A 24,157-nucleotide genomic window follows, 5' to 3' on the forward strand; every position below is an offset into this window, starting at 1 on the left:
AAACGGAGGCAACGGGGCAACAGGGAGGTATGCTGCCACCCCGATGAACTTTAGAAAAAAGGAGAGCCAGCGGGGGAAGAGTGAAAGGAGGGGTAAGTGCACCCTCCCCCGCTCTTAAAACAGCACCGCCCTGCTATCGAACCAGCCGCCTTCTGAAGTGGTTTGGAGGCCCATAAAGGGCCTCCAAACTGGTTCCATCCACATCCCTATTGGCTAATGTGAGAGGTGTTTTCAGCTATGGGGAAACAGAGCACTTGAGCTGGGAAAGCAGGAACAACAAAAAGGTGTTAAGAAATGGCAAGAATCAATTAAGAAATTGATGCATTGTGAAATGGATCATGTAGAAACACATAAGACTGTCAGAATGAATGTCACAAAAAGTATAAAAGGTCAGATTTAGGTATTGTCATTTGGAAATACTGGGTGCAACCTAGTACTTTGGAGCAGAAACAATTATTCCAAGAAATTGCATGGAAGGTAGTGGAATGTATTTGCTTGGATGCAGTGGAGAGAGAATGTTGATGGCAGCATATGTTGCTGTGAATTAACACACAGCAAATCAAAGATGAACCCCCTACCCCTTTTTAAAGTTACACAGTCGGGCCAGCTCCAGGTTTTCATGAGTCTCTGGGTGAGGGACATGCAGTGCCATCCCCAAACAAGGGGGCTAGACCTACTTGTCTAGCTGCTAAAGAGTGTTGTTTGTTCACATCCACAACCCTTAGGAAATCCATGGGAACAGTGGGCTGAATGCTAAGAGAGCAGCAGGAAGGACGAATATGGAGTTAAACTTGAATGCAAAGGGACACAAGCAGCATGCTCCATGGTTTATTGCAGGAGTTCTCAAGCTTAAGTCCCCAGATGTTGTTGGGATTCCAGTCCCATCATCCCCCAAGGTCATTGCAGCTAGCGTTGCTGGGAGTTGTAGTCCAACAAGTTTGAGAACGCCTCAAGCCACGTTTGAGAACTCCTGGTTTATTAAATCACTCCGCTTAGCTCAAAATCCTACTCCCTCTCTCTTTTGAAAATAACATTTCTTCCTGCCTACTACCTTCCAGGACACATCACAGGAGAGAGCTCCAGAAGCAGGGAACTACAGACATGGAGTGCTGTACATTTCTTCTGGATTCTCCTTCCCTCTCGAAGTTAGAGTTGCTATGCTCCCTGAAATTCTGGGTTTCACCCCAATTTTAAGCATCTCACCCAGATTGCTTAGCCCACCCAGATTTGCCTGGATTTCAGCTCTCATTTTGAAAATAAATAAAAAATAAGCTCTAGCCCTTGTAGAAGTGGAGTTATGGAGCAAAACATGTAGACACTCTTCTGCTCAAAAATTATTTCCAAGCCAATTTGCATAATATGCATATTAGGCACCTAGATTTGGAAAACCAGAATATGGCAACCCTACTTCAGGTTTATCAGTTATGTAAAGAGTTATGTGGAGGACTAGGAAAATAATATTCCAGCCAGGCTAAATACAGAGTATGTATGTATGTATGTACTGGTGCTTAAGTGGGCACACTTGTTTGTTGCTAAACTGCATTTGAACCTATAGACTTCCCATTCAGTTTTCTTCCAATAGCCGTTTCTTCAGTCAATCCTGTATGCTCCCTCAAAAAAGTACCAGAAGAGCCAATCCTGCCCATAGACCTACTAGCTCTAGGGTTATAATTATGGTAGCTAGTTTTTCTTACTACTCTGCATTCAGCATAAACAGCCAACATCTTAATGAAACACCAGTGCAATGGAATTAAGGGGAATTTGACCCACACACAGCACAATAAATACTAGTTAATGTTGTATATCTCCTTCAGGACCTTTGTTTATTGTGTAAAAAAAGACAAATAATCTGTTGTAAAAACAAACGAAATGGAGAGATAGAGACAGTGAAGTTGGTTGTTAAGATGTGTGGCAGTGTTCCCTATAAGGTAGGTAGGTAGGTAGGTGTGTGTGTGTGTGTGTGTGCATGCTCACACTTTTTTTTAAAATGTCCGCTCAGTTAATTTTAGATCCTGTTCAGCTTGAATCAGGAAGGCCCCATTCTGAATACATGTGTGCACACTCTTCCTTGATACAGAACAAAATTCATACTGCACACAGATGAAAAAAATTAGAGAGACCATCGTGTTGTTTTAACATATGCATACTTCCCACAGACTCTCTAAGTGTATTTCACATCTGCTGCATTTTCTCTAAACCTAGTGATCAACTCTCTTCCTGTTTCTTCTATACAGAACTGTCAGTTCAGTTGCATCTAGTAGGGGTTGCTGCTCCATCCCACAGGTATCCAATAAATTCCTCATCTGTTACACCAGTTACGTGTAATACCACTGTGTTCCACCACTGTCATGGCCCAGTCTCACCCAGCCCAGTAAACCTAAGCTTCACCACTGTTGCAAGTAGACTTTTTTGTATTTTTTCTGGTTGTGTCTACTAAAACAGCCTTCCAAACCTCTGTTTCCTTCAAAGCTAAGGAGAGCAGAAAGGCTTCTAAGCACAAAGTAGGGAAAACAGACAGAGGTTACAGTTCGTTAAATTCAAAAAGAGAAATTTTACTTTAAAATAGTTCAATTCTAAACAGTAGTTCTTTGGGAAATTTTAGTACATAGGAACAGCAGCCAAATGAGCATAAGGAACAAATAAAATATGAGGAAAAGGCATCCAAACTAACCTGCACCTAATACTGTGCCCTTTCTCGGAGTCCTTACCAGGAGTCTTTCTATAATCACCTTTAGTCGGCTTCTGCAGCAAGTCTGGCTTTCTCAGCCTTAGTTCTTGTGCTATCAATTTCTGGTGGTTCAATTCCAGATTGATTCTTCAATTGGTTTGAGAATGATTCAGTGCTCTAGGGAGTTTCAACTCAGTTTCTGTAGTGATTCCTCAGCTCTAATTTCAGCAGCTCTTCTCAGCACTTCTCTCCTGGCTCTCCAAGCTTCCACTCCAACTGGAACTTGCACTCCACTTGAACTAACTTCAACTCTTCAGCTCTCCCACTTTTCAATTTACTCTCTGCTGTAGGCAAGCCTCCTTTTATCTTTTCTCCTCCCATCAAATTTCTCTAAACCAGCCAATCAGAACAAAATAAGTTCCCTCTGTTATTTTAAAACATATCAAACCAAACCTCTCTTCCCTCCAGAATTTAACCAGTACAACTCTTCTCCCTCCCAAACCAAACTGTAGAACAGAAGCTGTGAACTTTTGACCCCTGCACAAATTAACACAGAACATAGGGAGTAAGCAGATACATATTCAATACACAAATCTGTAACACAAAAAGGGGAGGTTCAGGCATTCCTTCACAATCACAATAAGTAGACAAGCAAGGTTCAAGGTCAACATTGTTTTCTCTCTCTCTAGTCACCCAGAGCAGCCAATAACTGAAGTGGCAAGAGCATTCTTGGATTGTGTAGAAGTTTATCGCATTTAATCATGGTTTGTTCCAACTGTTGAGACTTCAATGCAGGCCTCACAGACAGGGCCTCATTATTACTTCTTGTAGCTTGGGAAATCAAGCTTCTCAAAATGCACATACGTAAAATGGGGCTGCAGTTCAGTGGTACAGTAGCTGCTTCGCATGCAGAAAGTCCCAGGTTCAATCTTTGGCATCTACGGGTAAGGCTGGGAAATACTCCAAAACCCTGGAGAGCCACTGCCAGTCAGAGTAGTGAGTATAAAGCTAGATGGACCAATGATCTGACTCAGCAAATGGCAGCTCCCTATGTTCCTAAAATGGGTTCCAATAATTGCAAAGTACAACTGACCCAGTCAAGTATCCTTTCCTTATACATGCACATAGGGAAATGTTACCACTTAGGCTTCTTTTATTTTACATGGAAAAATTTAAGCTGTGTTTTGTATCTTTGCACACAAAATAAAAGTACATTTTAAAACATTAAAATAGCACCTTCCATCTCCTTTACAGTTTCCCACATTTTTGTTTCATGTTATGCTACATTTATAAAGATCGGCCAAAGCCAACCCAAGGAGCCAAATGCCAATGGCACTAGACAGCTTGTCTCCATTTGCTGGCACTGCATGACAATCCTGGATTAGTGGAAGGGATTACACAAGGTTGCGCATTCAAACTCACCAATTTGCTCTCAGCACTTAAAAGCTCTAGCACCAATTTAAGGGCTCCCTGGAGACCAAAGGAGCAGCAAGCCACTTGGTAAAGTCCCAGATTGCAGTAACTACCTCCCAAATACAGCCCATCTGATTATGTCAGCAGGAAGGTGATATTTGAACAGAGGGATTACACGCAATGCATCACCTCTGCTATATGTCCAGCAGTAGCGACAGCGGATTAAGGCTGGCCATCCAAAATGTTTGCCGTTTCTGTCACTGGGATCAGTCCATCTATGCTTGATTTCTAACTATATTTAAACAGAGTGCATAGATGATAGGGCAGCAACAAGAACAGTTTCCCAACTTTGGGGGATTTCCAGGTTGAGAAATCCCACAGGAACAGGCACTGGATGTGTAGGAATGCTATCGTGTTGCAACAAGCATCTGACATATGCACACCTTTCGAAGTCAGAGTCTTATGAAAATACTTTCAATCTAGAAACAGGTATGCTGATACTCAAAGCACTATACTGATGCAAAGTTCATTGAAATTCTCACACACCTTTTGCCAGCACACTCCTAAAAATTTTTTTGTTTGGACTGCATATAGGAGGATCTAGGGTACTCATTTTAATAGGAAATACATCATTTGGGGCATACTGTAATCACTTGCCCCTACTAAAGTAACCCAAGTATTGTGCACACAGCAGTCTGTTTTTCAGTACAAAGTTGTGTTATGTGCTACGTTTTCTAAAAAGTATCACAGCAAAGATACAGCTTTAAAAAAAATTTAGTAATATGAGCCACACTACTTTTCACCTGTGAGGTTCCAAATTACTTATGTGAAGGATGAGCCTAATCCTCCATTTTGTCTAAACTGATGTTATGTTATAAAATGACTGCCTCTGTATATTAATAGTTACCTCTGTATATTAGAGTTCTAAGGTCAAAAGTTCAAAGTTTCTGTTGTTAAACTGTTCTGTCTAGCAGTTGGAATAAAATTGTCTAGTTTTTGTTAGTTCTGATTTGGTAAAGTCAAAAGAAGTGAGTGGAGTTACAAGTATAAATAGAGCAGCTGAGAATGAGGAGCTGGGTTAAGAAGTGTTGTTAAGAGAGCTGCTGAGGAGAGAGTTGAGGAATCACTAAGAGAGTTGAGCTGAGAACTCTATAGAGCTGGAACACTCTCAGAAGCAGGAGAACAGGTAGTAATGGGAGAGAGAGAACAAGGCCTCTTGCAGAACAGAAAGAGCAAGGCTTGCTGAACTGCTGACTGAGAGACCTGATTGCAAGCAAGTGTTCTGGTGAGGTTTTTGTTAAGGCCTAAGTTTAATGCTAGGCTAGAAGGATTTGTTTCTTCCTACTTTTATTTGTTCCCATTTGCTCATTTGATATCTAAGCTCTTGATATCTGCTTACTGCTTTAAATTAGACTATTTTGGATTTAAGTAAACTTTCCAGGGCTTTGATTCTACTCTTGTCTCCATCTGTACTTCCCACACACGCCTAACTGCCTTACTTCTACTTTTTGTAAGTTTGGAGGTGTAAAAGGCTGGCTGGTAGATCCAGCCAGAGCAGTTAAAAAAAAACACCAAAAAACCAAAACACAACTAACCTGATGGCCGGGCTGTGACAGCTTGTAAGACTGGGCTGTGACAACTTGTATAGCTGTTTCAACATATAATATTTCTCACCACTGTGTAAAAGATGGTGCAGAATTTTAAGATCAAGGAAGTCCCTTATGCTCCAAGGAAGTCGTGCAATCCAGAACTGGTCTTCTATATAAAAAGGTACACAAATTCTTAGAAGGTACACCTTCTTCCATGTGAAAATATATGTCTGCCCAAGCAGGAATGTAAGCTTCATTGCTTCTGAATGCACTTCTGCTTGAAGTCGTAATTACTGCATCAGAAGTGTACATGGCCTGTTCATGATGTAGAATGGTGCAAGCCTGCCACAGTGTAGCATGATCCAAGATGCATCACCCATTCCTTGATGAGATTCTCTTTTTCAAGGGCAGTTATTTCTTTGGAAAAGGCACACACCCATGGATGGGCAGTCTACAGTTTTTACAGAACTGCTGCTTAAAGTTAACTTATTGAACCTCTCAGTTTCTCTCAAAAGGAGGATTTTGATTCACATTAGGAACTGTGCAATCAGATTAGCCACACCTAGGAGGATTATCAAAACGTGAACCACCCGTGCCCACCATGTCAGTCGTCCTTCCCGATGCGAAGCGATCATATAAATGAGGGATGGATACACAAATACAAAGGCCAGTCCACAAGTTGCTCCAGAATATCTGAAAAGGGGGTTGGGGGAGGAAAAAAACCGGAAAGCTTTATTGTAATCTTTTTCAGAAATATTATTCCAGGAAAAACAAAGGAAAAAACAAACCACCAACTCACAACAAAAGGAACAGCAGCTCTCAGCAGCCTGACTAAACATTGACTTGCTGTTATGGCCAGAACACTAAACCTTTCCTTTCCATTCCCTTTATCAACTGCTTCCTGTCTAGCGTTGGGATATTTCACAAGGGCTGCCTCTTTCAACTGCTGCTCCACCCATGCAAGGTCCACTCAGTTCAGAAAAGCTCTGCAAGCTTTTGTAGACTATGATCAAGATCAGAATTAGGACAAAGCATTGTGCAGTTAGCTCTGCTCTGTGGACTTATGTTTCTTGAAGGGCAGCTCCCCATGCCACATAGCAAACCTCCAGGGAAACTGTGCAGTGTTCCAACGGTCCCAAGATCATGGTCTAAGGCAGGTCTGCTCAACTTAGGTCCCCCAGGCTGTTTTTGGACTATAGCTCCCATAATCCTCAGGCACAGTGACCAATAGCCAGGGATTATGGGAATTGTGACCAACGTCTGCAGGAGGGCCTAAGTTGAGCAGCAATGGTCTAAGGGCACACGATACAGTCACCTTGCTGAAGCTAAGCAGGCCTTGGTGTGGTCAGAGCCTGAATTGAAGATCCCCCCCCAACACTTTTATATACTGCCCAAAACACAAGTCTCCGGGCGGTTCACAACAAAACAGCAAAAACAGATAAAAAGATTAAAACCTCACAATAATTAAAATTTAAAATGTTAAAACTATTAAAGACACAATTAAAACATACCACCCTTGCATATCACCCTTGGAGATGGAGCTGTAGCTCAGTGGTAGAGCATCTACTTGTATGCAGAAGGTCCTGGACTCACTTCCTGGTATCTCCAGGTAGGGCTGGGAAAGACTCCTGCCTGAAACCTTGGAGAAGCCAGCCAGTGTAGACAATACTGAGCTAGATGTACCAATGAGAACCAGCATGGTTAGAGTGCTGGACTAGGACCAGGGAGACCCGAATTCAAATCCCCATTCAGTCATGATACTTGCTGGGTGACTCTGGGCCAGTCACTTCTCTCTCAGCCTAACCTCCTTCACAGTGTTGTTGTGAGTAGAAACCTAAGTATGTAGTACAGCGCTCTGGGCTCCTTGGAGGAAGAGCGGGATATAAAATGTAAAAAATAATAAATAATAATTGTCTGACTTGGTATAAGGCAGCTCCTTATGTTCCCATAGGGAGGAATCTGATGATCAAAGTAAAAAAACACTACAGGGCGTACTTAAGCTCTTAGGTATGCCTAAAACAGCTCTTTGGATCCCACCCAATTAGATTTTGGGGAAATCATCCTGTCTTTGAAACTCTTTATTTTAGGAAGACATGAATGCTTATGTGCTCCACCCCTAATTTCAATACTCCTCTTCAGTGTAGCAATGCATTGCATTTCAATTTTTAAAAAGAGTAATAAATAGCATTTATAGTACTTTACAGTGTTAAGTGTACTTTGCATACATTGGTTGACATGCCGAGGAAATTTATAGTATAGAAATACCATACTAGATAGTATAAATATAAGTTTGCTATAAATAAATTTATAGTATAGAAATACATTTCTATACTGCCCCTTGTCCTAAGACTCCAGGGAGGTGAGGAACAAGTTAAAAATTAATTTCAATAAAAACCTCTTCAAAACAACACACACAGCTATGACCACTAAAAAGGAAAGTCAGGTGCTACTCATTGATCAAAAATAGGGATGTGCACGGACCGCGGAGGTGCGGTCCGATGCCAGGGGGGTGGTGCTTTAAGGGGGGGGTTGTACTTAACCCTCCCGCTGCTTTTCCCCCTCTGGCACTCCATTTTCAAATAAAATCTTCGGGGCGGCAACAGTCCTCCCTGCCACCCTTGCCCCTTGTTGTCTGCAAAATGTGGAAGTAACTCCTGCACATGTGCGCCGCTGCCATGTGCACACCGTGCACATCACAGTGATGTGCATCATGTGCATGGTGGCGGGCACATGCACGGAAGTTACTTCCACATTTTGCAGACAACAAGGGGGCAGGGGAAGCAAGGAGGACCGCTGCTACCCTGAAGATTTTACTTGAAAACGGAGCGCCGGAGGAGGAAAAGAAGCGGGAGGGGTAAGTACAGCCCCCCCGCCCTTAAAGCAACACACACACCCCATCGGCGATGGTCCATCAGACTGCCGGACCTCTAACATGGCCTGCGAACCGGTTCGTGCACATCCCTAATCAAAAGCTTGGATCAAAACGGTAGTCTTCAGTTCCCCAAAGTAGTCACACTGAATTTAAAAAGGACAAGTTAAGCATTGCCTAATGCCCTTTTAATTTCAATGGGACTACTATTAAGATTAATTGGGACTATTAAAATTTGTTAATCTTAAGAATTTTTTTTTTATTTTTACAATTACTGTAAGGTAGGTCAGTATTCCCATATTACAGACGGAGAAGCTGAGAGACCGTGGCTTGCCTAAAGCCACTTCATGTGTTCATGGCAGAACAGTCCTGGGGTTAAACCAAACATGTGTAGGACTGTGTGCCTGAAGAGGTGTGCTTCCAACAGCTATTTTTCTTTAAAAACATTGGCAGAAGAAAAGATGCCAGTCAGGACTCCAGTGCACAAGGAGACAAACTGCTTTTCCTTTCTACTGTCTTCCGGAAAAAAAATCAGTCCTACCCCTCAGCCGGGAATTGTCCCCAAAGCTGTTGGAGAAGAAAACTGCTGCTTCGGGGCAAACTGCTACTGGGAGGACAATTTTCAACAAGAAGAGAGCCAGTGTGATTCAGTGTTTAGAGTGTTTTATTAGGATCAGGAGCGGAGCCAGGCTGGCAGTGGCCTGTGTGTGGCTGCTGTGGCCCCCTGGCCCCGCCCCCCACATCTGGCGTCAGACATGCCCGGCTAGCCATGCCCCCGCGTCTGACGTCAGATGTGGGGGCATAGTCTCCCTTCCAAACAGGGCTGCACGGTCTTGTTTGGAAATGAGATCGGCCCATGCTGCTTTGAGTAGTGAGGGCCAGAACAACTCTCCCTGCCTTGAAGGCAGGGAGAGCCATTCCAGCCATGTTGCCAATACAGCGCAGGCTGACCTCTCTCCTAAACGGGGCCATACAGCCCCGTTTGGAAAGGAGATCGATAAGCCGCGCTGCCAACACAGCACGGGCCAATTTCAGCTCCAAACGGGGCCCGAAATAACTCCCCCCCGGCGTCTGGCATCAGATGCAGGGTGGCGTCTCTGGGACCAAGCTTGTGGCCCCTGATTGGGCACGGCCCGGGTTCTTTGAACCGCCCAATGGTAGCTCCGCTCCTGATTAGGATCAGAGAGACCAGAGTTCAGATGACCACTCAGCCATGAAGTCAGAGCCATTGGATGACTCTGGGTCATTGTGAGGATAAACATAACCATATACCACTCTGGGCTCCTTAGAGGAAAAGTGAGATATGAATTTAATAAATACGAGAGTAAACTTCCCTCTCCTTGTGATTCCAACTGGAATTTTTTGAAGAAAAAGAGGTGCCTCTAGCTGCAATCATGTTTCTTAAGCATGCCTTCCCATGAAATCTGGTTTGACCCTTAGCCACTGCATTATACCAGTTCTTGTCTCTTGGGGAAATGAATGATTTTAAATGAGGTGTTTTTCTCTTCTCCAATAGCAGCTTTTCTATCCTCTATCCCCACTTTCAGAAAGAGCTGGATAAATATTATACATATACACTGTGTGGTTTCTATAGTTAACAATCCTACTGAGAAAAGACTGAAGTACTGAAAGGATTGTCACTCCAGCTGCTTAAAAGGGGGCCGGGGGCGAGATCAGAATTCCAATTATGTATGCGTGTCTTTAGGCTTTATTTTATTTTATTTTATTTTTGCAGGTTAGGCTGGAAATCTGTTTCCAGAACAATCCAATCATCCTGCCTGAATTCTTCCAGCTGCATCTTCAGGTGCTTCCATAGACAGATTTACAACCTTTGATTTCGTTTCACTGAACCAAGAAGGATGCATTTTGCTCTCACAGAAATCCATGTGTCAAAGAGAGGCCAGGCTTGGAAGTCTGTCTTTGGTTACTGCTCTGTTTTAACTACCATGTATGTGACTGTAGGATCTCCCCCCCTCCACTGTTCTCTCACTGCCAAGAAGCTTCAAACAACCATGAATGAACAACACTGTCAAGAAATTGTTATTTTTGTCAGTTAATAATGTTCTCCTTAGTCAAAATCATTTCTCGGTAACTGCTAGCATATAAAGTGTGACTAACGCCCACTTGAGTTAGCCAAGCAGGGTTGTTTATCATGTTCCATGCACATGTGGCAACCTAAGTCTAGCACTTACTTAGAGAAGGTGGGCAACTGGTCAAGAATGCCAGAGCCAAGGCTGTTGTAGCAACCGAGGCGAATGAAGGGACAACCCAAATCCATATCCATTGCCCTCATTAACTCCCAAGCATTTTTTTTAAAGCCAGAATTTGTTTTGTGCGTGAAGCCTTCAAAATTCTGAAGACGCTTCCTTCCTTCTAGTCAGCCCTTGCTACACCATTCCAAAAGTGAACAGAACAGTCTGGTTCATGTCCCACTTCATGGTAGTGTCTGGCTTCTAAATCAAATCCTGAAGGAGCCTTCTCCCATCCACTCTGACCAGTGGTCCTGTCCCTCACAGTGGTTATGAATGGGAAGAAGTAACAGTCAAGAGCACAATACACTTTTTCTGGTGCAGGGCTTGAACTTGGGGACAGACTCAAAAGGTGCAGCGGGAGTTAGAGGAAGAAAAGCCATTCAGCTTCTGACCAACTAAAAGAGGAAGTGGCCATGCCCTGTTATTGCCTGGGCTAAGCTCTCCTGCCTTCTGTCAGAGTTCACTTGTTCTTCTTGTTACTGTATATTTGGAGGCAGAAGTGGGTGAGAATGTCCGTGTGACGATAAAAGCCGCATCAACAATGGGATCCAGTGTCTGATCTGGACTAACTTTTACAAAATGCTGAAATTGCAATGGTTTAAGGGAAGATAAAGTTGGGGAATTCAGTGGAATAAGGCACTCTTATAAGACAAGACATATATATATAAACTAAAAGGTTTACATGTGGAACAGAATTAAAATGCAGTTGTAAAATTCTAATGGTTTATGTTCAAAAATTGAAGGGCAAGCAGAGGACAGGGTTGGTTCAGATGTAATGTGGAACCACGCTTAAGCCTGGTTCCACGTGACACCCCTATATGCTCAGGAGCATGCGCTCCCCCCCTCTCATGCCCACATAAATGTCGTCTTCTAATTTAAGTTACAATAAAGCAAGAGTGGTTGTGAAGTCTGAATCGACTGATCTCAGTTTATTATAAACTACTAACTTGGCATAAACTGTGATCTACATCACAAACCTCTCTTCGAACTTTGGGCACACAAGGCAGTTTATTTCAAGTAAGCAGGTTAGAAGAGTGAACAGAGATCATTCAGTCTGGACTTTACAACACATCTTAGTTTATTGCAACCCAAATCAAAAGCAGACACCCACACCGGCAAGTGACAAAAGGAGCACATGCTCCTGAGCCTCGGGGATGCTGCACAGATCAAGTGACTGTGGTTCCAGGTAATGTCTGAACCAGTCTTATTTATTTTTATTTTTTTACATGTATGTCCCACTCTTCCTCCAAGGAGCCCAGAGCAGTGTACATTGTTATGTTTATCCTCACAAGAACCCTGTGTGGTAGGTTAGGCTGAGAGTTACATGACTGGCCCCAGAGTCACCCAGTGAATTTCATGGCTGAATGGGAATTTGAACTCAGGTCTCCCTGGTCCTAGTCCAATACTCTAATAACTACATCATACTGGCTCTTATGTCTGCCCAAGATCCAGAAATGTCTAGTACAGAAGGCCCTCAGTTATCGTGGGAGTTTTGTTCTCAGCTATCACCATGAGTGCCAAAAACTTTGATAATTGAAACCTTGAGGACATATTGAGTATTGAGGAACCTAAACCCATCATTTTCATAGGCACAAGGTTTCAATTACCACTGTTTTGCAATTCACGCCCCCGTGCTAATGGAAACTGGGTATATATAGCTGAACCGCAAATGGAGAATCCACCAAAAATGAGTGTCTCCTGTAATGATGTTATGCAGGATAAATGAATGCTGATTTTGGAGAGACTCTCTCTATGGTCATTGCTTGTCTTCTGACACACCTCTGGCTATACTGGATAGATTCAGATGTCCATTTTGCCATATATTTTTAAAACGCACAACTGCCCCCAGTATGTGGAAAAATCCTCCTGACAGGACGTCACAGACAACCAAACTGCACTGGCGTGAGAGAGCTCACCCCCTGCCCATCATGAAAAGGAGTTCACTATAAACCTTTTCCATGTGGCAGCCATAATGTGATACTTGGTTTAGATGTGCAGCAGAACGAGGTGGTGATGTTTTGAGGTGGTAGGATGGACTGTACCATTTGGATTGCAAGTGGGAGAAATTACACTTCTCACACACACACACGTATGTGATAAGCTCCCTGCAAATAGAAAACTAGCACAACAGGGAGCAGACTGGGAAAACAAAAACCATTCATTCTGATGTGCTAGTAATTTTATATGGGGAGCATTTAAAAATGGCATCCCCCACTAGCAACCTGAAGTGCTACAGTCTTCCCCTACAACTAGGGAGAGGAGAGCTGGTTTTGTGGTAGCAAGCATGGCTTGTCCCCTTAGCTAAGCAGGGTCCACCCTGGTTGCATATGTATGGGAGACTAGAAGTGTGAGCACTATAAGATATTCTCCTCAGGGAATGGAGCCACTATGGGAAGAACAGAAGGTTTCATGTTCCCTCCCTGGCAACTCCAAGATAGGTTCTGCTGCAACCTCGTTCTGCTGCAACCTTGGAGAAGCTGCTGCCAGTCTGTGAAGACAATACTGAGCTAGATAGACCAATAGTCTGACTCAGTATATGGCAACTTCCTATGTTCTTAACTTCATTCTGACGCATGTGTAGACCAGCATTAATAATAATTCATTTCCTTAGGCTGCTTTAGCAAAAATACCAGCCCTGACCAGTGTCCACTGTAACAGGGATTCCCAGATTTTGTTGACTATAGCTCCCATAATCCCATGCTGCAGTAGCCTTTGCCTGTGAATTATGGGAATTGTAGTCAACATCTGGAAATCCCTGTTACAGGGAATACTGGCCCTGACTGCAGGTATTACGGTGTTAAAAAAATAAGCATTATACAGGACAGACTGCCTCCACCTCAAGTAAGACATTCCAATAGTGGAAGAACTTTAATAAATGCAATAGTACCTTATTATTCCTCCTATGTTCGGATAGAATCTGGCCATTACAACGCCAATTCCTACAACTGCCAGGTTCAAAACCAACACATGGAACAAACTGTAAAATGAAGAGAATTTAAAGTCACTTACAATTGTGCAATGCTGCAAGAACTCTCTTTACTAGTTTCAACAAGCTAATGAAAATGTTTCTATTTCTATGACTCATCCTCTAAAAAGGTAATTAATTTGGCAACAAGTCTGACATCTACTGAAACATCCAAGTGCCAGATCCTAAAAGCTTCTTGAATGTTTGGACTCTCAGCTAATTCTCAAAATGGAGTATGTATGAGCTGGCAATTCTTCTGAAAACAACATAGCTAGTAGAGTCCACTGCACTCCAGTTCTCCAGATTTTAATTTTGGAATGCAGAAATAATTAAAAACAAAAAACCTGCAGCCCTAAACCGAAGAGCTACACACTCTAGAACTTAATTCCCACATGAAAAGCAGCGTTTTGGATCCAGGAAATGATCTGAGCTGCACAAGCAGACTAATGAATACCAGAAGAAGGATCTTCACAAGAGTGGAAAGCATTACACTAAATACATACATCCACAAGCAAATCTTAAGCATTTTGATAGATTAAACAAATATTTAGGTTTGCAGGACTCACACCTCAGAACCATTTTCATTAAACTAGATCATTGGAGGTAAAAACAGAAAGTTTATGGTACTCCTCTGAATTTTTTAACTAGGAAAATAAACTTTGGAGAATTTTCACATTTTGAACAAGTTCCATCTCTTAATGCAAACAAAGCATTCATTTTGTTTAAACACTGATTCAAGGGCTGGACAAAAATTTCTGGTGTGACACACCAAGAAGGGCAGCTGCTTAGAAATGGCAGATGTTTATATTTAAATGGAAAGAAGAAACTGTACAGAGAAAGTCTTGGAATGCATAACGAGTTTGCTTAGGAAAGATCAGCAATTCAGAATAAGAAAGTGTGTACTCTTAAAATATTTTCTCCCATGGTGCTCATTTCAATTTTCTTTCCGGATGACAATATATTAAAACCCATTAAGAGTATCTGTTTCTCCCCCCTCTTCTTAGAATACAAGTCTAGTCTCCAGTTCGGTTACTGTCTCTCACTAGCAGAAATGCACCACTTAATGGCTAAAAAAACCCAAACCATGCTGCTTTGAGGCCTATGTTTAGCTTCCTCTTTATTTACAACCTAGGAAATGAGACACAACTGTCTGGAATGGAATTAAGGAAATTAGTGAAATAAAGGAATCCACTAATGCATAGTAAAAGTGAATAGCTCCATGCCATTAAAATGACAAACGATAAAGAACTAGTAGGAACTGTGCTAAAACAATCTCAAGGACCATGAATATATGAACAATGTAACAAGGTATTATTATGCCACAAAAAAAGAGAGTTTATCAGATACTGAAGTTGTCAGTTTGCTGAGACGGGGCGGTAGTGGGAGCAGGGAAACAGCAATTACGGATAAGAAAAATGTCTATCTAATGTAATAGTCAGTTGTAGTGGCTAGTCTTTGCATAGTCCAAGTGAGAAAGTGGTCAAAAACAGAGAATAAGCTGGATAGTATGATGTCATTAAGGACAAACACCACAACTCCTTCCTACCCATGTCCTGCCCCACAGAAACAAGAAGAATTAGATTGATCAAAACGAGAAGGATTAGAGTAGGTCTAAAGATGTGACCACCAATCAGTGCAGGTTTTTGGAGGGCCCTTCAGCAAGATATCCTCAGTGTCCCTCTCCCTGCTTCCTCTTCGCTCCTGCCCTCGCTGCCTATCCACTTGCCCTTCCTTTCTGGATTCAATCTGCAAGGTCACCCAGAGGAAGAGTTGAGGGGAGGCTGCTGCTCCTTCTACTTGTTCCCATGTTACTCGCTCACTCAGAGGGGGCAGGTAAACAAGAGAAACAGCAAGGAGCAGCAGCAGCAGCAGAACCTGGGGGTGATAGGCATCTGCAACGAGTCTCCTGATGAGACACAGGCTTTGGCACCAGACCTGCCACTGACACATGCAAGCCTCCACGCATTTTTCAATAAGGTTAGCAAGAGTGCCCCCCACAATTACATGGATAATGGCACTATTGGCTCCTGGGCCCTGTCATTTCTTTTAAATTAAAGTCACCTTTGCATCACTCCATAGGGCTACAGAAACTAATCAGGCCTCCTCCCGCTATGAAGCAGAATGAATTAAAATAGCCTTAGCCAACAGCCACTGTAATTTCAGATATAGGCAGAAAGACAACACTGCAAAGCCATAAACTGAGTCCAGGATATTGCGGCATGCAGCACTGCTGGGTTTTTTGTTTGTTTTAAGGCAGGTTGATTACGCTCAGGCTAGATTTACTGCTGTGGAAGCATGGCTACTGCTAGAATGCAGAGGCAGCAGATGGGCTGGAAGAACCCTCTTCAGATCCAATTCCAGCCCCAAAGCCTGGCACTAGACTGTAGCCTGACCTTGCCAATTGGGAGACCCCAGAGTCAGAAATCCCAGAACTGGCACTCACTGAGCCCAGGTTCCCCAATAAAACAGCCTCTTCCACACTAAGTAACTTGTGCTCCCCAGGCCTGCACATCAGCTGGACTTGATGGAGTAGAGGAGGAGTCTTATGAGTCCAAGAAAGAAGACTGCCTCTTTAAATCTCTCTTCTCTTCAACCAAGGAGGTGGAGTCTGGAAGTATTTAAGATTCATTCAGCCTCTGACACTTTTCAGAGCAAGGTGCTTATTTGGAGCTATCCAGGGTTCTGCAACTCCAACTGCCTTGTGGGTTCCTGACTGTGGGGCAGGACATGGGTAGGAAGGAGTTGTGTTGCTTGTCCTTAATGACATCATACTATCCAGCTAGAGCTCATTCTCATGCCAGCGTGGTGTAGTGGTTAGCGTGCTGGACTAGGACTGGGGAGACCCGAGTTCAAATCCCCATTCAGCCATGAAGCTAGCTGGGTGACTCTGGGCCAGTCACTTCTCTCTCAGCGTAACCTACTTCACAGGGTTGTTGTGAGGAGAAACCTAAGTATGTAGTACCTGGGCTCCGTGGAGGAAAAGCGGGATATAAAATGTTATAATAAATAAATAGATAGATAAGATAGATAAATAAAAATTTGCAGTGCTCACAGTAGTCTCCCATTCAAATGCAAACCTGCTTAGCAACGAGGATAATTCATGCTTGCTGCTACAAGACCAGCTCTTCTATTCTAGTTTGAGTGCTGGGGAAAATATAATGTCCTTGACACAGAAGTGATTCCTTAAGTGAAAGCATTTGGATGAACAGGTTAGTGACTGTGCAAAATAAAAATGATTGTGTAAAAATGGTTTCAGACAGATCCAGGGTAAGAACAAAAAGGACCTGGGAAACCTGGCTCCATTTCCAGAGCAGGAGTTACTGGGTGGCTCTGAGTACATTGATGCCTTTCAACCTTGGAGTTAATAGTTATGCATCTCAGGTAAAGGTTTTTAAGAACAAGAGAAGGATTATAAAGCACTCAGCAGATTGAAAGAGCTCTAAAATGCTATTATGATCTGGATGAACACTGGATGTTTGGATGAGCAAAACAAATTGGGATTTTGATGCCAACAGACTTCTGACATCAATTTCCGTTCCACATACTGCTTCTTGGCAGCCATCTTTTAAAAATGTACTTTGTACTGTCACTGCTTCAGTCAGCAAAAGGCCGTGAAAGAGGTTGCAGGGAGGCAATTGGGCTCACAGACCTGAGGTTACTCACCCCCTCACTTAAGGGCCAGAAATGTATAGCATACCACAGAGTACTTAAATTGATTGCTACAAGACTTTTTATGCACAATCTTCCAAAGACAACTGCATAGATGCTCAAGAGACATGTCACACTAAGGGGGAGGAGGTGTGTTCCTGTCCTTTAAAACTCCAAAATCCAGGGTAAGAACAGCCAAAATCAGTCTCAGAGTAAGCCATGGGAGGAGGTTGCTTAATCACCTCAATCTTCCTCCTGGCTCACTACATCTAGTTGGGTCCCTCTGCAGGAGAACTCCAGCTCTCATGCCCAAGAGCAGTCCTCATCATTGGCTGCTTTGGCTTTAAATGCCCTAGTACAGAGCTGACAGGGCTCCAAGCCTGCTCCAAGCCCCGCCCCCTCCCTGATCTCACTCCCTACTTCTCCCAACATGGGGGCCTCACTGGAGCTGTTCATAGGAACATAGGAAGCTGCCATATACTGAGTCAGACCATTGGTCTATCTAGCTCAGTATTGTCTTCACAGACTGGTAGTAGTTTCTCCAAGATTGTAGGCAAAGGTCTCTCTCAGCCCTATCTTGGAGATGCCAGGGAGGGAACTTGGAACATTCTGCTCTTCCCAAGAGTCTCCATCCCCTGACGGGAATATCTTACAGTCTCTCGTTCATATACAACCAGGGCGCACCCTGCTTAGCTAAGGGGGCAAGTCTTGCTTGCTACCACAAGACCATCTCTCCTCTTCCTTGCAGCTCTCTCTGCCTCGCCCGCTCAGCCTCACTGGGACCCGACAGCCCTGGGACTATCTCACCCCTGTTCCCATTGAGGAGAGAAAGAAGCCCTAAAGGAGGGATGCCACACACCTCATGTGCGCCACAGACTCCATAGGGCCATGCAGGCAACCAGGTAACGCGGCCTCTCAAGACATACCAGAGGAGCCAGAGAAATCTTTACATTCACTTCAGTAAAGATTCCACAGAAGTTTCTCAACAAATAAGGATTTTTTTTAAAGCTGAAGGGTGAATATGGTCATTTAGAAAGCTGTCTAATTTTCCATATGCAAGGCAGTTGTCTTTAAACAAAGAAAATTAATAATCCCATTTGGAAGAATAAGGGAGTTATTAAAAAGGACAGCTGATTCCAGAGAAGCCAGAAGGCTTCTGTGGAAAAATGAAAGTCAACAACAGGGAAAGGTTGTTGTTATACCAAGCAATGTTACTGTGCAACTCATTCTTAGGAAACGTACAAACAAAAACGGAAAAAGAATGTAACATGTTCTGAGGATTTCTTTTTATATTTGTGGCTCTAATGTATCAGAGAATTATTTCTGCTATGTGCTGTTTCCCACCGGATGTCACCTCATTACTGCTACATTATCCTCCCTCTTTCCTCCTCTGTTGAGGAATGAACCATACCATAACTGGTTACCTAAAGCAAGAGGAGGTTGCATCATTTCCATCTCAAGCACCTTCTTTCCCCATTTGCTCACCTGACCCTCATTTCTAATGCTGCCACTTCCTCTTGCTGCTGAGAAAGCGCCCCACAGCCGAATGCCTGAGAAATAAGCGTCACATTCTCCTCCAGTCTCAGGCAAGCAGCTGTGGGGCAGTCCATTCTCTAACAGGAGGCAGCAGTGGCAACTGGGCGATAAGCCAGTGGAGAAGAGGTTACACCAGTGGCTGATTCCCTGGTATGCTAGAGCCACACGTAAGGTAAAGGTAGAAGTTGTGCTGTCGAGTCAGTGTTGAATCCTGGTAACCACAGAGTGATGTGGTTTTCTTTGGTAGAATACAGGAGGGATTTACCATTGCTTTCCTCCCGAGCAGTATGAGATGATGCCTTTCAGCATCTTCCTATACCGCTGCTGCCCGATATAGGTGATTCCCATAGTCTGGGAAATATACCAGAGGGGATTCGAACCAGCAACCTCTTGCTCCCTAGGCAGGTTACTTCCCTGCTGCACCATTAGGTGGCTAGAGCCACACTTACTATTTTTTAAAAAACTGTGCAAGTGCTTTGGACTTTCTTTCTATATTTCATCCATACACACCCTTATTTCAACAGGACCCGTGAAGGAAGCAGATTAAGTTGTGCAGCAGCATCCAGGCCATGGTGCACCACAGACTGGATCAGACCCAATCTTGGGTCCTCTGTTGTTGGACTACAACTCCCATCATCAGGTCTTGAAGGGCATTGTGGATGGGGTTGATGGGAATTGTAGTCTAACATCATCTGGGGACCAGGGTTGGGAACTCCTGGATTAGATTAGGTTGTAAGCAGCTGTCTGATCTTTCTATTCAGTTCATACAAAACCAAACAAAAAACCATTTCTTCTGTGAGCAACCAGGTCCCACTGTGTGTCCCCAGGTGGCTCACAAGGAGCTTCTGTACAATCTCCATCAAACTGAATAGAGTTGTTATTGTCTATAACAATGCTAGGCAGATTGTTCCTCATCTCCCAACGCTTAACTGTTTCCCCCGGCCCTTACATCCATAGCGTGACCTGTTCTGAAGAGTGGGTGACAGTACAAATAAAAATAAATAAATACAGAAATACCAAGTCCATCTAGCTCAGTATTGTCTACACAGACTGGTAGCAGCTTCTCCAAGATTGCAGGCAGGAGAGTCTCTCAGCCCTATCTTGGAGGGAACTTGGAACCTTCTGCATGCAAGCATGCAGATACTCTTATCGGCATGTGCACTGACCACTGACTGGTGGGGGGGGGGAGGCAAGAAGGTACGCTGCTGCCCTGAGCCAGTTATTATTTGGGGCACAGCACTGGTGGGGGGGAATGCGGCGGGGGTGGGTGGGATAAGAACACTCCCCCTGCACATTAAAAAGGTAACCCCGCTGCTGCCGAACCTCCGAACCAGTTTGGTGGTCCAGAAAAGGACTGCCAAACCGGTCCGTGCACATCCCTATCAAACATCAACCAACAGCCTGGATAAACATGCGTGTTTTCCTGAAGGCCACCAGAGATGTTAAGCTTCTTACTTCTTACTTCCGAAGCGGGTATTTTCCAAAGCTTGTGGCAGCTACAGAGCAGGCCTGATGTCAAATCACCAGCAACTGCAGGCAGATCTCCCCAAACAAGCAGCGGGGTTTGTGCAAAAGCATGCTAAGACACAGAGGAGGGGATCTGGGACCTAAGCCATTAAGGCCTATATACCCATCACTCAAAACTAGATCGAAAGATCATACAAAGCCACTAGAAATGCCAAAGCACGGGTATAACATGCTCCCATTGTCCTACCTCCTCCACTAGGAAATAAAGTCTTAAATTTGGCATCCAGTGTAGCCGAAACTTCTGGAGAGCTTACAGAGCGCTTAGGAAAATAGTCCAGGAACAATGAGTTTCTAAACAAAATAAGTTGTCAGGGAAGCATTACTAAGCAGCAGATAAAATCCTTAATTCTTCCTTAAATGTAACTGAGATGGGTAAGTGAACCTTTTGCCAAATAGTTGGAATTAGGTTGTGTTTGTATTCTGGCATTGAAACTATCTGGTTTTAATAAATCTTTTCTTGAATTCTGTTGCCAGCAGCTATAAAATAGTAGTTTCCACATCTGCTATGGTTTTCATCTTTTAAAAAAACCATTGACTTTGAATTTCAGAGACCAAGAGATTCAGGGCAGAGTGTCCTGTAAGCTGGCGTTTAAAGATGAAGGTGGAAAATTTACTGAGTTCAGTGAACGATAAAAAGTATAAGAAGTGCATGATGGCTTTCAAATGTTCATGGACTGCCTTTCCCACATAGTTTTAAAGACAACTGGATAAGGATAAACAAACAGAGGGACAAAAATATTCCTCAAGTCAAAGACTGAATCTCTCCCTTTCAAAGTCCGTTTCTAGCCATGTGGTTCTACAATTCCTCATTTCCCCAGCATCAGTGGGTAGTCACCCAGTCCTAACAAGGTACATGAGAGTTACACACTTTAGCAGGATAGGGCTGTAACTTTGATGAAAAACAGGTTGCTTACCTGTAACAGATGATCTGGTAGTGATCCCACGACATTCATAAACATTGGGTTCTGTGCCTGTGCAGGTCACTTCAAGAAAAATTCATTAGCTCCTCAAGACGCTCCCTACTGCCTGTTGCGTGTGGTCAGCATCCGTTTATATTAGCAGTTGGGTGTCCTTGTTTCAATATCTTGCTGGCTGACTTTTCTCCCTTTGGTGGGGTGTGTGTGCTTGCACTCTGCAGGGGGGATGGCTAGGCAGGTTTTAAGAATGTAGTGGGATCACGACCATATCATCTGTTACAGGTAAGCAACCTGTTTATCTGGATAGTGATCTCACAGCAGTCATAAATATTGGGTGAATTACGAGCTTCCCAGGAGGAGGTGGGAGCCGCAAGCTATGGTAACACCCTTTCTAGTACTGCCCTTCCAAAATCAGCTGCAGCTGCAGAGCGAAGGCCCAAGGCGTAATGTTTTATGAAGTTTTGGTCTGAAGACCAGGATGCAGCCATACAAATGTCCCTATATCTTATTCCTGACAAATGTGCTGCCGATGTTACATACGCCTAATTTGAGTGGGCCTTCACCGACTTTGGAGGAGGCACCCCTTGTTGATTGTAAGTCATCAAAATTGTCTCCACCAACCAATGAGATATTTGCTGGCGGGATGGTGAGTGACCTTTACACTGCCCTTTAAAGCAAACTGATAACTGCTGAGTTTGCCTGATTTCCCTTGTTCTCTTCAAACAGAACAGCAGTGCCCTGCGGACATCCAGTGAATGCATAGAGTATTCCAATGCCATAGATGAGTTCCTGAAGAAGGTAGGTAGGACCACATCTTGATTCAAATGGAAATCCATGACTACCTTTGGTCTAAACTCTGGATCTAATCGCATGATTACCTTATTATCAAAGAATTTTGTGTAAGGTTCATCTATGCACAAAGCTAAGATTTCACTGATGTGCTTTGCACTAGTTATTGCCACTAAGAATATAGTTTTCAACGTTGCTAACCTTAGCGTATTGGTAGCTATTGGCTCAAATGGCTTCTCAGTCAAAGTTGAGAGTACCAAAGATAGACTCCACCTGTCCATGAGTTGACGCACAGGAGGATACATATTGTTTATACCCTTCATAAATCTTTTGCACCTTGGGTGAGAGAACACTGTTCTTCCATCCCACCCCTTATGGTGAGTGGATGTTGCTGCCAGATGTACCTTGATTGATACGTTAGCTAGACTTTGTTTTTCAATGTGGTGCAGTATAGCAAAACTTCCTGTGTTGTTGCTTCCTTGGGATGAAAGTGCTCCTTTTCTGCATATTTGCAGAATCTTCTCCATTTGGCTCCGTAATTTTTTCTGGTGGATGGCTTTCTGTTGTTAAGTAAGATCTTTTTCAGAAGCCTATTTTCCACACTGTGAGATTCAGTGTTTGTAGATTCCGGTGCACTAGTAGACCCTTTCCTTGGCTTATTTGATTGATTGGTTTAGGCAAGCGTCTGTAGCTCCGGCCAGACAGTTTGAGTAGCTGCAGAAACCATAGCTGCTTTTACCACCAAGGTGTTATTAGAATGCCGGTGGTTCCGTCCTGCAGCATCTTGGCAACCACTCTGTTCAGCAGTGGATAAGGTGGGCACAAGTAGAACATACTTTGAGTCCATTGGTACTGGAAGGCATCGCCCTTTGAGTGGCTTCCCAGGCCCATTCTCGAGCAATATTGTCTGCATTTTTTGTTTTCTTGGGTGGCAAAGCGATCCACCGTTGGAGTTCCCCAATGTGCAAACAAGTGTCATACATAGGAAGCTGCCATATACTGAGTCAGACCATAGATCCATCTAGCTCAGTATTGTCTTCACAGACTGGCAGCGGCTTCTCCAAGGTTGCAGGCAGGAATCTCTCTCAGCCCTATCTTGGAGATGCCAGGGAGGGAACTTGGAATCTTCTGCTTTTCCCAGAGTGGCTCCATTCCTTAAGGGGAATATCTGACAGAATATCTGACTTGACACACATCAAGTCTCCCATTCATATGCAACCAGGATGGACCCTGTTTAGCTAAGGGGACAAGTCATGCTTGCTACCACAAGACCAGCTCTCCTCTCCTCGAGTATCGTAGGATACTCGAGTTCATCTCCCACTCATGCTGCTGTAAGACTCGAGCCCTGCTTAAAGCATCGGCCAATATGTTGCCCTCTGGCTATCATGTGGATCTTCCGCACAATGCACCAATTCCACATCTGCAGACTGAGTTGACACAGCGTCTGTGACACAGTCCTGCCTTGATTGTTTATATACACACATTTGCAGTGGTAATGTCCATTGTATCTAGACGACTTGGTTTGCAATGGATTTCTGGAACGAACTCAGTGCCCTGTATGCTGCAAGGAGCCCAAAGAAGTTTATATGCAGTCACCTTTCCTGTGTTGTCCAAAGGCCCTGTGTTCTGTTTCCATTTCTCCATTGAGGAATCTGTCTCCTCGCTAAATAGTCCTTTTACATCAAATGGCAGAGCTTCTATGCGGTCCCGCATGTCATACTGTAAGTTTGTCACACGTAGTCAAGCATGCCTTCAGATCTTTATTGCTGATGTTAGTGTTCGTGAATCTGATTCCACGAGATGCTTAGCATTACTTAACTGCTGATGTGTAGCAGTAATAGTCTTTGTGAAAGTATTTTCAAACATTTTTAGAAAATTCCTCAGTGATAAATTGGTGCTTTCCTCATACAAAGATTCCCATAAGGAATAAGTATATTTCGATAAACATGCCATGTAGTTGGCAATTTTAATAGTTAGGCATGCT

General features: G+C 43.6%; 1 protein-coding gene across 9 annotated transcripts in view; it reads right to left on the reverse strand.

Annotated features, from left to right (window-relative positions):
• SLC38A9 (solute carrier family 38 member 9) overlaps positions 1 to 24,157 on the reverse strand; it is a 110,578-nt gene that overhangs the window by 18,478 nt on the left and 67,943 nt on the right. For 5 of the 9 annotated variants that reach the window (XM_053298271.1, XM_053298270.1, XM_053298269.1 and 2 more), the window contains 3 exons: positions 13,679 to 13,768; positions 5,677 to 6,363; positions 1,805 to 3,058 (listed from right to left, as the gene is read on the reverse strand). In XM_053298271.1, coding sequence (XP_053154246.1) covers positions 6,198 to 6,363; positions 13,679 to 13,768 — 256 coding nt within the window. In that variant the 3' untranslated portion in view covers positions 1,805 to 3,058; positions 5,677 to 6,197. Of the gene's footprint in view, positions 1 to 1,804; positions 3,059 to 5,676; positions 6,364 to 13,678; positions 13,769 to 24,157 lie in introns of those variants that run through there. The other 4 variants (XM_053298267.1, XM_053298268.1, XM_053298272.1 and 1 more) reach the window with 3 other exon arrangements.

The sequence above is a fragment of the Hemicordylus capensis genome, chromosome 2, assembly GCF_027244095.1.
Source record: "Hemicordylus capensis ecotype Gifberg chromosome 2, rHemCap1.1.pri, whole genome shotgun sequence".
Classification (NCBI taxonomy): domain Eukaryota; kingdom Metazoa; phylum Chordata; class Lepidosauria; order Squamata; family Cordylidae; genus Hemicordylus; species Hemicordylus capensis.